General features: G+C 36.1%; 1 protein-coding gene across 3 annotated transcripts in view; it reads left to right on the forward strand.

Moving 5' to 3' along the window:
• The window catches only part of LOC144966927 (uncharacterized), a 67,315-nt gene extending 61,953 nt beyond the window's left edge, over window positions 1–5,362 (forward strand). For all 3 annotated transcript variants that reach the window (XM_078903626.1, XM_078903632.1, XM_078903638.1), the window contains 3 exons: window positions 320–707; window positions 1,976–2,370; window positions 3,558–5,362. In XM_078903626.1, coding sequence (XP_078759752.1) covers window positions 320–707; window positions 1,976–2,370; window positions 3,558–3,584 — 810 coding nt within the window. In that variant the 3' untranslated portion in view covers window positions 3,585–5,362. The remainder of the gene's footprint in view (window positions 1–319; window positions 708–1,975; window positions 2,371–3,557) is intronic.
• The last annotated feature ends 12,315 nt before the right edge of the window (window positions 5,363–17,677 follow it).

A 17,677-nucleotide genomic window follows, 5' to 3' on the forward strand; every position in this document is an offset into this window, starting at 1 on the left:
CTAAATTATATTAAGATGCATACTCCCTGTATGCCTGTGTTTTCTAATGGCTGACGCATTATCACATATTATTATAATACACGAGTGGGGAAATGCTGAATTTCTGAACAGGTTTAACGATGACGCCGATGATGATGATGATGATGATGATGATGATGATGATGATGATGATGATGATGATGGTGATGCTGATGATGATGATGATCATCATCATCATCATCATCATCATCACATCCTCCACCACCATCACGAACATCTCCACTAACATCGTCAGTATTTGAATGCTATTACCCAATCATTTATCTACTTTACTCAACAGAACTTTATTCCCGGACTGGCGTTGCAAAATGAAAACCCTAATTCTGACGGAGCTGTGGACGCGTCTAGCATCATAGAAACCGTAATTGGAGAGGGAGATGAAGTTTCCAAGAAGTCAGTACTTGAAAAGTTCAAACCGGGAGGTCTGAAGACTCTGTCAAGCATCCCCATCGGGGACAAAACATCTAGCGAAGCATCCAAGCTGCAAGCTGCTCTTGCCAAGGAACTGGACAATATTGGACACCATGAAATGACCGTCAATAATGCCGATGCTTCTAATGTAGACAACGATGAGAAGGTGGTGAAGGGAGAGAAAGAGGAGGCGGGAGAGAAGGAGGAGAAGGGGGATGAGGCGGAGGAGAAAATACCTTCCCAGCAGCTTTTAATTGGTAAGGCACAGCGAGTGGGCTGAGTAGTGTGGTGTTATGAATTATTCTCTGTTATCAATCGTTTATTATCAGCTCCTAGTAGAGTCAGGGGACCTTCATTTTATCATGCAGCACTCACATACAATCTCCCTCCCTCCCTCTCTCTCTCTCTCTCTATCATATCGATTTATCTCACTATCCATTTTTCTATCTACCTATTTGTGCGGCTATATTATGGTCTAGTGGTATGACACTTGCTTTCGGATCGGAAGGTCCTGGGTTCGAGCCTAGCACGGTGCATGGTTGAGTCCTTGGAAAAGGCTCTTTACTTATATTCTCTCACCATACTCAGGTGTAAAATGAGTACCTGGCCGTTAACAGCATTGTCTCTGTCCGAAAAAAAATTGTAACATCGACTAACAGGCGTCATGTCACGTACTACATGTTTAAATGTTGCTGTTGGTCAAGCGCTTTGAGCACTTTTAGTGGATATTGCGCTATATTATAACAGCTCAATGTTAAAAAAAAAGCTAGTTCATTCCTTTCATGACATATCTCTCCCTTTAACTCCCCCCCCCTCTCTCTCTCTCTCTCTCTCTCTCTCTCTCTCTCTCTTGCTATATATATCTCTCTCCCTCACACACACACACACACACACACACACACACACACGCGCGCGCGCGCGTCCAATATTCTCCAGTTCCTTTCTCTATCTCTGTACGTTAACGTATGTGAATACGTGCGTGTGTGTCTATCAATCTTTCCATTTTTCTTCCTATCACCCCTCATTCTCTCTCCCGCCTTTTTAGCTTTGAGTTTGAAATTAAATACCCATAACTGGTCCATCAGATCTAGCAGAAATTATTTGTTGGATCCAGTGACCATGCGTGAAACGCTGCATACACCTGGTTCCAAAAGTCTAATGGTTTCAACGGAGCGGCTACCATTCAACTCTTTCCAGCTCTTTTTGCGGCTCTGCAATAGGATTGAGTCCTGGTTTTGTTTGGGATTTTTTTTTTTCAAGCTAAGACCTAAAAAAATTTTTTTTTTTCAACACATAATTTTACGCTACTAAAATACAGTAGTGACCAAATGTCAGGTATGCACTTGATTTTTTATTGGTAAGATTATCAGATTGACATCGTAATAAAAAAAAAACCACACACATAATACAGTAGATTTGTTACATATCAAGCAACTGTATCAGGTAAACTGCATCTGTCGGTTGGTTCTTTCCAGAAAATCGTGAAACTATGTAAAAACATTAATATTTTTCTATTCCATTTCAGATCCCTATTATTACTACGTATACTATGATGAGAACGAGGTTCCGAACTCCGATTCAGCTGGTAACAAAGTTGACATTCAAAAAAACCCCAACACAGCCGGAAGCGAAGTTAAAAATAAAGCCATTAAAGCTGTCGAGAAAAAGAGCAGCGGAATAAACGACAATTCCAAAAACATTCCCGAATCCGGAAGGGTGCGTGACGCTGTTGTGGACAAAATTGCTTCGGCAGTGAAGTCTGTTATTGTGAAAGATATGGAAAACCAGCTAGCTAAGAGCAGATTGGCTCTAAACAAGAATTTGGCTACAGATAAAGACAGCCAGCAGTTCCCAGATATTAATTTGGATCATCATGCCATGAAAGGCTCTCAAGGGAATAATCAACGATCAGAAGAGGAGGTAACGCGTGTGTTCGTCTATTGTCAAGTCTTTTTTATTTTAGTTTCTATGTTTTTACCTCTAAGGGCCAAGCTAATAAACGTCCCATTTTGAAAGCCGTATTAGTCATGTGACGTCGGTGGAAAAATATAATAATATCGTCTTGTTGGGAAATCAATCGACGTTGAGAATGATCATTGACGGGGCGAGTTTTGAACATTGACGGGGCGAGTTTTGAACATTGACGGGCGAGTTTTGAACATTGACGGGGCGAGTTTTGAACATTGACGGGGCGAGTTTTGAACATTGACGGGGCGAGTTTTGAACATTGACGGGGCGAGCTTTGAACATTGACGGGCGAGTTTTGAACATTGACGGGGCGAGTTTTGAACATTGACGGGGCGAGTTTTGAAAAAAAACATTTTCTTTCTCTTGAGCATTTCTTTAAAACGATTTTCGAATCTCACAGTTTCCGAATCTCAGTTTCCGAATCTCACAGTTTCCGAATCTCACAGTTTCCGAGAGTTTAATTAAGTTAAAGTAGTAGAATTCACATTATCCTTCCTTACACACTAACTTAACTCATTTTATTGAACTGCCCCGAAAATTTTTCGTCGTTAACCAATTGTTTTCCAGTCCTACAACACACGATATACCTAATTAAAGTTATACATTATGTTAAATAAATACGTATCATGTGCAACGAACGCGAGCGCAACGTAATGAAGATCAATTTTAAGAAACCTACTTGTGGTGTCAATACAATAAATCATTTCTTTGACCGCCGCATCCTTACATGGTTGACGAAATGTATAACAATGCCAATAAATAAGTAAAAAATAAAAAAATAGATAAATAAATAAATAAAAGAGCCGAGTTCAGGAGACAGAAAACTTTGATTTACATCTTGTGTATCATATCTATCGTTAGTAATCGTCTTATTCGAGGTAAACCTTTTCTGTCCCGTTAAAAAAATATTGTTTTGTCCATGTATGGCAGCAACTATTGTGTACCTATGTACAATAGCTGTGCTGATTTAAAGATAACAAATCCTTTTATTCATCGCTATGAGACAGTATTATTATTATTATTATTATTATTATTATATTATTATTATTATTATTATTATTATTATTATTATTATTATTATTATCATATTATTATTATTATTATTATTATTATTATTATTATTATTATTATTATTGCAGGATGAGCTGACAAATCTCGTGCAATGAGAGAGAAGAGAATGATTTGATAACAACAGTGCCGAGCAAGAAAACAAAACTGTTTTTTGACCATGGAGGTCTTGGTTTAAATTGTATTTCGTACAGGTTTCCATACTTTTCTACAATATCGTTATTTTACAGGCTTGATTATTTGCACGCGATACATGATATATTTCTTAAATGTTTTTTTGTTCTTTGGCTCTTGCTTTGGTTTTGAATTTGCAATGAAAATTGAAACTTTTTTGTTCTTTGCCCAAAATCGGTATATAGGATTTATCAAATCAATGAATAGGATCGATAAAAGTGTTGAATAAGAATTGAGTCCACTTTAGTTTTTTAATCATTTGCTCTGGGGTAAATCAATTTATGTCTCATAGGCAGAGAATGAATTATTGAAAGATAATACTGCCGTCTTGAATTCCCAGGTTTGAGAGTTTTGTCAAGATGACGGTCATTTAAATCGATCGATATTTGAAGGATGCGTTGTCTGGCCGAATTTTAAAATAATATGGGCTTTTTTCCAGAGTACGGCAGAATAAAGCAGGCTGCTTATTTCTTACCCATGTTTGAATCATTATATTTAAAGATAAAAAAATAGATCTCATTCAAGCATAGTTTGATTTTGTTAATGTAGATATAATAATATAGGTATAGGTATAGGCCTACTAAGATGAAAATGTATGAAGCAAACAGTGATAATAAAAAGATATCTATGTGCGTCACTAAAGAGACGTTGATGTTAGATTGATATCACACAAAATGGTTATATATTTGACCTAGACCCGTAAAAATTCGTTTTTATTTCCGGGGTGAATACGATTCTTAAAAGAAAATAGCGAAATTGGAGAATTAAGAATTTTGAAAAACAAAATTAATACTTCTGAAGGGCCATATTTATTAAAATAACAACACTAGCTTCAATTTAATTACGAAAATATATAATGTGGACGTTTTGGATTTCTCCTTTGTAAAAAACAAAACAAAACACGACGAATGTAGTTTTTTTTTCTGAAAAAGTTGTTAAATTTATTTTTGTACAGTGTATTTTATAGCCATAAAGACAGGATTATAATTCACCACAATTCTTTATTCACCATGCCTTCACTTTCATTCTGACATCAGTTTTACCACTTATTATGGTACAGTTAACTATAACAATAGATGGGTTTTAAAATGTCCTTTCTTTCCGTCTTATCGATAATGCATACCACAAGTTAGAAATGTATAAATAAAATGCGAAAAAAAAACCAAGTAGGCGCTTATCCAGTACAGACGACAAAATGGTTTCGTTATACACCATGCTTCACCGCATCAGATTTAGATCAATTGGGCGAACCCTTCATCTCCACTTGTGTAAAGCGATTGCTGTTCAATAACCTGTTTTAGACCATCATCCTTTAGCAGCTTTCCTTGAGCCGTGGACTTCTAACGCATCATACCTGAGGTGATATCCTTGCCCATTGAGGTTTATAGCCCATTGTGACTTCCACGCAATTTGAGCATGCCAGGCTCTAAGGCATTGATAGAAGAGTCACAAGGACCAAAATAATCAAATAATCAGCAAACTTTTTCGTATCTGAAATCAAACCGCGGTTAGCCTTTCACTTTCAGCAAATGCATAACCGTTAATAAATCATATCATTTTAGCGGCTTGTCCTGCGTGTTAATGCCGGGAAGGTCTTTAATCTACCCTTAAATTAAAGTAGCTCATTGTAAGGTTTTCCAAAACATCTTTTTTTTTCAATTTTGTTTCACCATGTTACCAGATTAAACTTTATATAAACGTACAATTTATGTTGCAGGTCTGTTTCATTATTTATACCAGGAGTAATAGTGTTGATAAATGAAAATGGGTTTCATTTGATACTTAGTTCTCACCCAATATATCTCCATAATATAAGTATATTATGATGTCAATTGTTCGATACAAATCACAGCAAGAGATAGAGATAGGTAGACAGACAAACAGAAAAATAGACAGCTGGGGATATAAGATAAGATAAGATAAGATAAGATATCCCCAGCTGTATATCTTTCTGTTTGTCTGTCTACCTATCTCTATCTCTTGCTGTGATATAGATACAGCGGCCTAACTAATGAAAATTGGACATGGGGCTGGTCAAAAATGTGTGACCCATCGACTCAACATGGTTTTATGTTGGTGTAAACATGAAACACAACTCTTTTTACCCTCTTTATCCCCTTTCTAATCTCTATCGCACACACGCACCTACGAACACACACACACACACACACACACACACACACACATATGTATATTCCAAGAGCAAACCGACAATGTACTTAGTTTGAGATCACTTTAAAGTCTCCTCCAGACAACAGCACGGGATCCCACTAAGAGGAACAAACTCAAATGTATACAGAATACATAGCTAACACTACATAACAGGGCGATGATTTACAAGTAAAACAATATTATCATCTCCAAAAACTATAACTATACATTTGACTGTTTCTCTCCCAGTCAAGGCATCCAGCCAGGGCTGAGACAAATAAATAATCCCATTCCATGACAAAGCAACTACGAAAACAGAAATAAGGGGATAGAAGACACAGGAAGTGACCTCTCTGCCACCATGGGAGTACAAAAGACCCCACTCGACGCGTACATATTTGCAGGCCTGATAACCGAGCGCAATTATGGGCTTATTTTAATATTGTTGTAAAGGACAATATTTTGCTTTGGTTTGATGTTGTTGTTTTTGTTTTTAAGCATTTTAAGGCGCTTGCAACACATTTAGGTAATATCAGCGCCAGTAAAAAGGAAGAAAATGGGTACGAGTATAAAGTTCTAGAATTACAATTAAAACATCCAATAATAAGCAAAACAAATGGGAATTCGTTCAAATGGGGAATGGATGTAGATTTCAAGAGCACACAATCAGTGTACTTAGTTTGAGATCACTAAATGTCTCATCCAGATACAGGCACAGGTCCCCACCAAGAGGAACACACTCAATTGTTTACAAATCATATATGAGTAAAAGGAAAAATAATATAGAGCATCACAGAGAGATGATTTACAAGGAAAAATAATATCATCTCCCTAAACGAACACTTTTGACTGTTTCCGTTCCAGCCAGGGTATCAGGACAAAACCAAGTAATCTCATTCCAAGACAAAGACAGAAAGCAAGTTGGAAAACAGATTGAGGGGAATAGAAGACAGAGTATGTACCTCCCTGCCCACTATGGGAGGTCAGGAACACCGCCCAATGCTTTCTTTGGTTTGAGAGTATTTCCATGACAACAATAAACCCATAACCATTTGGGTTATCAGACCTGCATATAGATACTCTTAATCCTAAGAACTCCACCACCATAAAATAAACAAATAATAATGAAACACAACAAAATAGCTCGCATATGAAATATAGTTCTTTATTACGTTTATCATAAACATTATTATAATAATAGAATAATATAATTATTGTATTATATTAATGAATTGAACAAAAAAGATAGAAAAAACTCCACACGAGAAATATTATGGCAATGATTACTGTATTGTCTCACATCTCTTCAATAATAACAAATAATTGTAATTCAAACAAATTTCGACCAACTACACGGACAAAACGTTTAATTTACAATTTGGCTAATAAAAAATAGTTTCACTTCATTATATATCGGTTGAGTAAAATGACCATCGACCTGTCAAAATTTCTAAAACAAAGGACACCGACAGCAGTCTTGGGTTTAACAATTGTTAACAAATTGGGGGTCGTTTTAATCGATCGATATAACATTATAACGTATAGCTTATCTGGTTAAACTGTAAAAAGGTCGTTATGTCATAGTAAGGCGATAATATATTACTATTCTGCCGTACTCTGGAAAAACCCATATTTGAAAATTTGGCCAGAAAATTCGTCCTTCAAATATCGATCGATTTAAATGACCTTCATATGGGCAAATACTCTCAAACCTGGGACTTCGCGAAGTCTCAGGTTTGGGAGTTTTTGCCAAGATGAGGGTCATTTAAATCGATCGATATTGAAGGACGAGTTTTCTGGCCATTTTTTTTTTAAATATGGGTTTTTCCAGAGTACGACAGCATTGTGATCTGTGGCCATCGGGTCTATTAATATTAAGGGAAAGGGAAAATCCTGTAAGTTTTCAAAAGCTGATAATGACGTAACAACAGACGTATTGTGGGTGATTGAGTGTAGGTGAGCTGTCCTACTTTAGATTTAAACAAACCAGGGGCAGCGTGGCTCAGCGGTACGGTCTTTGCTCCGTACCCGAAAGGTACCGAATTCGATCACCCACCGCTGCGCTGTGTGGCCTTGAGCAAGTCACCTCGCCCTAGCTCGATTTGCGGCGCTGCACTGCGGCTGACGCCTGGGTTGTTCCAGCCTTTCCTTGGAATAGACCCTAGAGACAAATTTCCCCTATGGGATGAATAAAGAGAATTTAATTAATTAATTTATTTATAATGCTTTTTTTTCTTCTAATTATTAAGATTTTCTACATTTTGACTGGTTTAGATGTTTGTTTTTTATTTATTCTTTTTTTTTTTTTTGACAAGATGGAGGTAATTTTAATCGATCGATATGTGAGCTATCTATAAGATTTCTGGCCACGGTGAAATAAGTGCTCTGTTAAAGAGCCAAACAGAAATGTAGATTAAAGAGAAAAAGATCTGTCATCGGAGACATGTTAAAGTTCCACTTAACCAAATAACTGTCGTTACTAGAAAACCACGTATTAAATAATTTGGCCAGAAAACACGTCCTTCTAATATCGATCGATTAAAATTTTCCTCATCTTGGCAAAAACGATCAAAACCTGGACGAGTTTTCTGGCCACATTTTTAAATACGTGTATTTCCGGAGTACGGCAGCCAACTGGTTAAACAAAATCAGTCCATTATTTTTGTTTGGTTTTATTTTTTGTATTATTAATAATTCAAGTTTTGGCTAGAGTGTCTAGGGGAACTCGTAATACGGGGCATATTTAAATGAAGATTCTATGAATGAATGAATGACAACGCTATTTTACGACATGAAAGGTGAACAGAGAGTTACAAGCACTAGAACTCGATCCAAAATTAGTTTGCATTTTTAAAAAGCCATGAGTATTTCAGACAAATAATAATAATAATAATAATAATAATAATAATAATAATAATAATAATAATAATAATAATAATAATAATAATAATAATAATAATAATAATAATAATTAGTAAACACGACTTTATAACAATTCATCTCATTAAAATCGATCAAAAATAAGAGTGAATTCTTACTATGCATAGCTTGTTCATAGAACGAATTGATATTCACCCTACGTGCTCATAAAATTTAACAATTACTGATCCAATATTGAAGATCATTTCATTTAAGACCAACAGTTCCATTTTGATTTTTTTTTTAACATATTAAAAAAACAACAACAACAAACAAATAAAACAAAACACATAACTATTGAAAATCAACAAAAACTGTTATATTTTATACAGAAATAACGACACGAGAAAGAACGTGACAGTGGTGAACGAGTTCAAAGGGGGAACAGGAGAAGATTCCAAGACTAATCCATCTAGAATGAGGCAAAGTTAAAGTCTTACCAAATCATGAACACAGGATCTCGCTAAGGGGAATACCTACATTCTATTACAAACTGCATATCAGTAACTATACTATAAACAAGCTAGAGAGGAAAAAATATGTCTCGCGTTGTTTAAAAAAATAAATAAATGAAAATACAAATTCATCTGCTGTCTTCATTTCAGCAAAAGCCTTAGGGAAAAAACTAACCCATAATAATTTCATTCCTTATGAAGGATATAAAGCTACATGGAAAGATGAAGGGGAATAGAAGAGACAAGCTGTGGACCGATGAAGCAAGTCGAACATTTTCACACCCCTAGAAACGAATTCCGTCCATCGTCCATCATAAGGTTTATAACTAAAGACAGAAAGTTCGAGACTGTGGACGGCTTATAACAGTTTATAACGTCAAGGACGAGTTATGAGCAAGTCTTCAAAGTCACAAGCATAAAGAAATCTCTTTGAATTCTCATGTTTGGATGTGTGTGTGTGTGTGTGTGTGTGTGAAAGAGAGTGTGTGTTTATGTGTGTGTTTATGTGTGTAGAGGGGGGCGGCTTTTTATTTAATATAATATAACATGCTTCATGAAGTAAAGGTGTTGTTGTGTCATTGTTTGATTTGTTTTTAGGGGTATTATATTACTTGCGACACGTTAAGGTTATATCAGTGCCAGTAAAAGGAAGATGATGAGGGAAAGATTCTAGCTAGACCTGAAGTGAAAGCACTCAAGAAAAAGTAAGACAAAGGGGACTGTCTCAAATAGGGGATAGGAGATTGTATGAGCAATCTACTATAATGTGTCTAATTTGGCATTGCCTAAAAGTCCCAGCCAGGCACAAGCAAAGGATCCCGCAAAGAAGGACACACTCAAATGTTTACAAAGTATAGATTCAAAACTAAAAACGAAAATAGTAAATCACAGAGTGATGATTTGCAAGGAAACAATATCACCATCATCATCATCATCATCATCATCTCTCTCTCTCTCTCTCTCTAAAAAACAACAACAACAACAACAAAAAAAAGCCATACATTCAACTGTCTCCCTCTACGCTAACGTACAGTTATCTTTTTGGAATTGGAAATAATGTTATTCCAATCGGACACTTTTAGGTCATTCAAGCGTCAATAAAAAGGAAGATGATAGAGACAAAGTTGTAAATCTGAGACTAAAAGCACCAAAGAAAAAATACGTCAAAGGGACTGGGTCAAACAAAAGAACAGAAGATACAACGAGCAATCAACCGATTTGCATATAGGCACAAGCAAAGAATCCCGCTATTAAGGATGCAGTCAAGTGTTTACAAAGCACATACAATTGGAATATTTCCAAACTAAAACGATAATAGTGCAAAGCTTTAAATGGGGAAAATATCTAGCAAAAGAAAAAACCAAAAAAAAAAAACAACAACAAAAAAAACAAAAACAAAAAACAAAACCATAACACCCCCCCCCCCCCTACCCAACAAAAAAAAAACCCCCAAAAAAACAACAAACAAACAAACAAAACAACAAAAAACACAAAATAATAATAAAATATAACAAATAAAAGAAACTAAACTTTTGACTGCTTCCCTCTCTGCCAAGGATCCCCGCCAAGTCCGGCAAATAAACGAGCAATCTCAATCCAGAACAATGAAGGAGAGATCGGGGAAAGAAAACAGATACCGATAGGGGATAGAATAGACAAAGCAAAAGAGACATCACACACCACGGGGACAAGACAAGGTCTAACTAGAGCTAACTAATGCTAATGTGCATTTTGTAAATATGCATGACGTTTTGACATTCGTGTTTACGTATGTAGGGTGTGAGGGTGCTCGTCTCATTTGTAAAATTAAACGATACATACGGTATTGTGGGTTCTATCAGCGCATAGGGCCAGGGAATTCTCTCTCTCTCTCTCTGTCTCTCTCTCTCTCTCTCTCTCTCTCTCTCTCCGTATCTATAATTTAACTCAATCAATCTCTGCCCCCCCCCCCCCCCCCACACACACACACACAAATGCACACACTTTCTTAAACACACTAACACACACACTTTCTTAAACACAGTAACACACACATACACACACAACAAACAATCCTTATCTCGCGCATGTGTGTGTGTGTGTGTCTACTTGGGAAGTTCGCGTGCACGCGCGTTCGCCAAAATTGTGGTTTTGTGCTCTTGAATGATTGTAAACGCGCAAGTTTAGGTTATCACAATTTTACGAAGGTAAGCATACGAACATTTGAAAAGAAGAAATAGGCTTTTTTTTTCTTTTTGAAAGTATCTTTAATATTATGTGTTCACCGTCTAAACATGTATGAAAAACTATCCATCATACAAATAAATTCAGCAATTAATAGGAAAAAAATATATATATATATATATATATATATATATATATTATATATAATATATATATTTGCGTATAGGTTGAGAACATTGATTTCAGCAAACGTTGGTGTGAAATGTAAACAATTTGCTGAATAATGTTTCGCACAAAACAAACTAAAAATGGGGCAAAATTTTAAAACGAACGAAATATTAAACGACCCTCAATATACATTACTTTCCATTACAATAATAATATACAGAGGAAAATTCTTACATTTGATGTATCACAATCCAATTTAAATAGGACAATATCTATACAAAATGCCATAATGTGCGGATGATCTAATTACACGGAATTCATCAGAATAGAATTCGTTGATGTGAACAGCAATGGAAAAACGAGACCCAGCTAAATTGGGAACCAAAAAAAAACAAAAAAAAAAAAAAAACGAAACGGAATCACCCCCCCCCCCAAAAAAAAAAAAAAAACCAACCCCCCCCCCCCCCAAAAAAAAAACAAAACAAAAAAAACAATAAACAATTTTTGTTTAGAACTACAAGTGAAATATTCACTTAAACATAGCAAACCTGCCACAGGCAAGCGATATAAAATGTTAATTCTCATTGCAAAATAATCCCAAACCCTAAATGGGGTGGGAGGATTCGTATCACCCTAAGATGAAAGATTCATAGAGCAGACACTAGAGAATTAAAAAAAAACAAACAAAAAAAACAAAAACAAAAAACAAACTAAAACAATCTATGTTAGTGAATAAATACTTTTCAAATTGAATGCTGGAAGATACAGACTGTCAATTAAAATTGAACAAAAATCAAATTAAAAGAAGACAAAACACCCAACACGGAGTGTTTCGGGCTCAAAACCCTTCTTCAGCCAATGACAAAAATAATCAAAATATTACTTTTAAAAACTTAAGGCAGCCTTTTCAGATCCTACTGAAGTATTGCTGTTTTAATTGTATTCATAGCTGGGTGAGGAAGGATTTTAATCCTGAAGTGTTTCATGTCAAGTGCTTTTTTTTCTTCTTTGAAGCTGTATTCATTTTTGTTCAATACTTTTTATATAATTTCTTAATCTACTCCATTGGACTGGGGAGTAATTAAAAACAATTGTCACCCATTTTTCTCTTAACCTTTGGTTTAAAAATCCGAATCGACTGTGTATACACAGCAGGTCTACCTCAACCATTCAGCATTATAAGCAGAGAATAGTTTACTAATGATAATTGTATAAGTGACGTATCTACCACAAGCATTCAGCATCATCAACAGTGTCGTGTGAAAGAAAAAAAAGGTAAATGTCACATTCTAACAAGTTGTCATAGACGGAAATGGGCCAACACACTTCTTATTACTTGTCTAAATATATGATAATACGATCATAAGTGACTCATTGTAGAACTGCCTACATGATTTATTTTTTTAATCGTAATTCTTAGGAGATAAAAATAGTAGTCGCTATAGATAATTCATCCCAAAATTATCATCAGTTTCCCCAGTAGAGGCAGGCTGATTTCTTTTTTTTCTTGTACAGTGGAACGTTGATAAGTCAACACCTCCAGACCAGACATGTTGACTTTTAACAAAATTGACTTTATCCATTATCAATTATAAAGAACAGAAAATCTGGGGCCAACGAGAAATATTGACTTTAAGCTAAAGTCGAATTAATGCGGATTCCACTGTATTTTCTTTCCTGCTTTGTCTGGCACTGTTTCATATGTTTAGGGAGAGTTTGTATATATATATATATATATATATATATATATATATATATATATATATATATATATATATATATTATATATATATATATACAATCGGACTTAGGGTGATAATAAGCTCGATTACGAAAAACATCAAAATGAGGGGGGAATTTGGGCGAAAATAATCTGCATATTTAGATAAGTGTAAGTCTTAAACTTTCTTATAATTTTGTTGGTGAATTTTATGTATTTTCTACGAGTTCTAGGTCATATCAACGGCCAGGAAAAAGAGCACAAACAAACACACGTTCATAGACAGCTAAGAAATACGATTCTCACAACCAAGACTGTAAGACAAAGGGGACTAGTTTAAATGACTTGACACAGAGGTATAATGCAACTGGTGTTGCTTGAAGCTCAAAGAAGTAAATAGCAATTGGGAGGGGGGGATGGAATAGACACTTCAATTTGATTCACGAGGCAAATGATAGGACAAATGATGAAATTGTTAGTTTTTAAGGGTTTTACAGCTCTTGTGACACTTTTAGGTCATTTCAGCGTCAGTAAAAGGAAAGAAATGGGAGAGTTAAATATCATAGATTTAAAATTTAAGAAGAAACAAAAAAGCTAGAAAAGAGGGACTGGTTCAAATATGAAACATGTTGATTTCAAGTGCAAATTAACAATGTACTTAGTTTGAGATCACCTAAAAGTGGCATCCCGATACAAGCACAGGATTCCACTAGGAGGAATTCACTCAGATGTCAGATGTCAACGCTATATTATATCCAAAACAAAAACAGAGAGAGAGAGAGAGAGAGAGAGAGAGAGAGAGAGAGAGAGAGAGAGAGAGAGAGAGAGAGAGGAGAGGAGAGAGAGAGAGAGGAAGAGAGAGAGAGAGAGAGAGGAGGAGAGGAGAGAGAGAGAGAGAGAGAGAGAGAGAGAGAGAGAGAGAGAGAGAGAGAGAGGAGAGAGAGAGAGAGGAGAGGAGAGAGAGAAAGAGAGAGAGAGAGAGAAGAGAGAGAGAGAGAGAGAGAGAAGAGAGAGAGGAGAGAGAGATGAGAGAAGAGAGAGAGAGAGAAAGAGGAGAAAGAGGAGAGAAGAGAGAGAGAGAGGAGAAGAGAGAGAGAGGAGAGAGAGAGAGAGAGAGAGAGAGAGAGAGAGAGAGAGAGAGAGAGAGAGAGAAGGAGAGAGAGAGAGAAGAGAGAGAGAGAGAGAGAGAGAGAGAGAGAGAGAGAGAGAGGAGAGAGAGGAGGAGAGAGGAGAGGAGAGAGAGAGAGAAGAGAGGAGAGAGGAGAGAGAGAGAGAGAGAGAGAGAGAGAGAGAGAGAGAGAGAGAGAGAGAGAGAGAGAGAGAGAGGAGAGAGAGAGAAGAGAGGGGGAGAGAAGAGAGAGAGAGAGGAGAGAGAGAGAGAGAGAGGAGGAGGGAGAGAGAGAGAGAGAGAGAGAGAGAGGAGAGAGAGAGAGAGAGAGAGAGGGAGGAGAGAAGAGAGGAGAGAGAGAGAGAGAGAGAGAGAGAGAGAGAGAGAGAGAGAGAGAGAGCGAGAGAGCGAGAGAGAGAGAGAGAGAGAGAGAGAGAATTTACAAGGATAAAAAATATCATCTCCCAGAATTAATACTATACATTTGACTGTTTCCGTCTCAGCTAAATTCTCCGACCTGGGCCAGAACAAAACCAAGTAAATCCATTTCAAGAACCAAGACAGAGAGGAACATGGAAAAGGAGATCAGAAATAGGGGGAAAGAAGACAAGGCAAACGTTGCTAAAGCTGAGATGAGAGGATGGAGTTGTTGAGGCGAATGATTCAACACGGCACGCCACCCTCTGATTCTCAATCCATCTGTAGGAGTGGCTCATTCATTGTGTTTTGTTGAAAAAGGAGAAACCCGAAACATCGAGATCATTTGTCTTTGTGAATCAAATCGAAGTTTCCATTCCATTTTTTTTCTCAATGTTAATGTCACAGTGGTATAAACCAGCAGTACATCTATCCCTGTGCCTAGCTCAAAGCCATTAACAATCTCACAAAGGCCTAGTTTCTGGCACATGATACCCACCAAAAGGGACACATTTGTTAGGAACTCATAAAGGGAGATTACTAGAAACAAAAAATAAAATTATTTCATTTTTTAAAAAGCACTGTATTTTCACATTAATACCCCCTTTCAATGAAGGACAACACAATACTAATACTACGTGATTTGAGATAATAGATCCAATAATAAAATATATATCAAGCATTCAAAATCATGTGGCCGTTTACATGGCATCCAAACAAACAATATCTAAATCATTGCTAGAGTTACATCCATTCTATCCTTTTTCTTTTAATCAAAAATGCAAACTCAACTCCAATGTTTTTTGGGGTTGTTTTTTTTTGTTTTGTCTTTTTAATGACTACTTGTATGGCTATTCCTATGAATTGTTAGAACTGGTCAAACAAAAGTAGCAATTAAACTCACACAGAAGCTATCTCAGGAGGGTAAACCTTCAGCAGTTAAAGACGAGTATATATGTATATCGTGAAAAGATGATTTTTACAAGAGCATTATGAAAGTGATGATGATCACATCTATACAAAAATGATATATAATGTTACAGTTAAGAAGACATCATTCTTGAAAGAACATGGCTACACAGAAATGTGCGGTTTTTATTTTTCAATAAAAATACATGATGCCCTGGTGTAAATAACAATGAGTGATCTTGTACATCTTTCCTTGCAACCATTTCAAACATAAAATAATTTATTTTTTTTGGAAAAGGTTATATATGTAAAGATTCAGTAACATAAATCACAAATAAGAGGAACATTTTGTCACCTTGTTAATGTCAAATCATTTCTATTCGCAAAAGGAGAAATCATTTTACGTTCTGTGTCACTCAAGTAGCTCGCTTTAGGCAGCACATTTGCCTTTTTTCAACCTTGGACAGGATAATGCTTCCATCTTGTGTATGTTTTTGTTTTAAACGGTTTTACGGCGCTTGCAACATATTTAGGTTATATTAGCGCCAGTAAAAAGGAAGAAAATGGGAAAGAAAAAAAGTTCTAGAATTATAATTAAAGCACCGAAGAGAAAGTAAGACAAAGGGGAACTGGGAACAAATAGGGATTAGATGTAGATTCCAAGAGCATACCACCAATGTACTTAGTTTGAGATCACCTATAAGTCTCATCCGGACACAAGCACAAAATCCAACAAAGAGGAATACACTCAAATGCTTACATTATAAATTCAAAATAACAAATATAAAGGTACATAACAGAGAGATGATTTACAAGGAAAAAATATCATCTCCCAAAACAATAACTATGCATTTGACTGTTTCCTTCCCAGCTAGGACTCCGGCCAGGGCCAGGACAAAACCAAGTAATCTCATTCCAAGACAAAGACAGAAAGCATGTTGGAAAAATAAGGAAATAGAAGACACAGTATGTACCCCCCTGCCCACTATGGGAGGTCAGGAACCCCACCCAACCATCTTGTGTACAAAGAACCCTTGTATCATAAGGACTATATACCACATCATACTTTCAATTTCAGAACACCATGTCATTATAACATAGAAGTAGAATTTGTTTAACGGCCTAAATGTGTCAGAACAGATAATCATCTCAAGAATTCAATAAATCAACAATTCAAAATACATATGTACATATTCTATATAGGTGAATTGTACATGTAAACATACTTTGTAAGTGCCTTTGATAGTTAATATATCAATACTAAGGTATTGCCCAAGAAAAAAAAGATGTTAATTCCATAGATATCTATGACAATTGAATTTCCAAATCCCATCGAAATCAAGACACCAACAACGAGAAGAGCACAATGGGAAAGCATTGAATTGGATGATAAATTAAGTACAATTAAAATGGGTGCCAGCGGGTGAGAGAATTGATTCAACGGGATGCATTCATAGGTTGAGAATTAATACTAGGGCCCTTATAAATAAACAGAGAGAGAGAGAGAGAAAGAGAAAGAGAGAGAGAGAGAGAGAGAGAGAGAGAGAGAGAGAGAGAGAGAGAGAGAGAGAGAGGAAAGAACAGGACGAAAACGACAATATAGAAGTAATAAAGATAGCAAATTAGTCTGTCTAACTCAGTCAGAAGAACACAAAATAACTTTGATATATCATGAGCAGTATCCCTGACATAAACTGGAAAACTGGCACCTACTGAACATTTGATGTAAATCATCAATCATATTACATGAATATTTATGTAAGATCATATGTGTGAACATGTATGTAAGTGATTGCACACAAGCAGTAAACTTTGGGCAGGATGACGAGGAGTAAAGTGAAAGAGAGAGAGAGAGAGAGAGGGGGGGAGAGAGAGAGAGAGAGAGAGAGAGAGAGAGAGAGAGAGAGAGAGAGAGAGATAGATAGATAGAAAGAGAGAGATAGATAGAGAGAGAGAGAGAGAGAGAAGGGGGGGGGGGGGCGATTTTACTACATGATGTAAAAAGCT

This window comes from Berghia stephanieae, chromosome 1, assembly GCF_034508935.2.
Source record: "Berghia stephanieae isolate SIO BIC M18660-M18661 chromosome 1, UCSD_Bste_1.3, whole genome shotgun sequence".
In the NCBI taxonomy this organism is placed as follows: domain Eukaryota; kingdom Metazoa; phylum Mollusca; class Gastropoda; order Nudibranchia; family Aeolidiidae; genus Berghia; species Berghia stephanieae.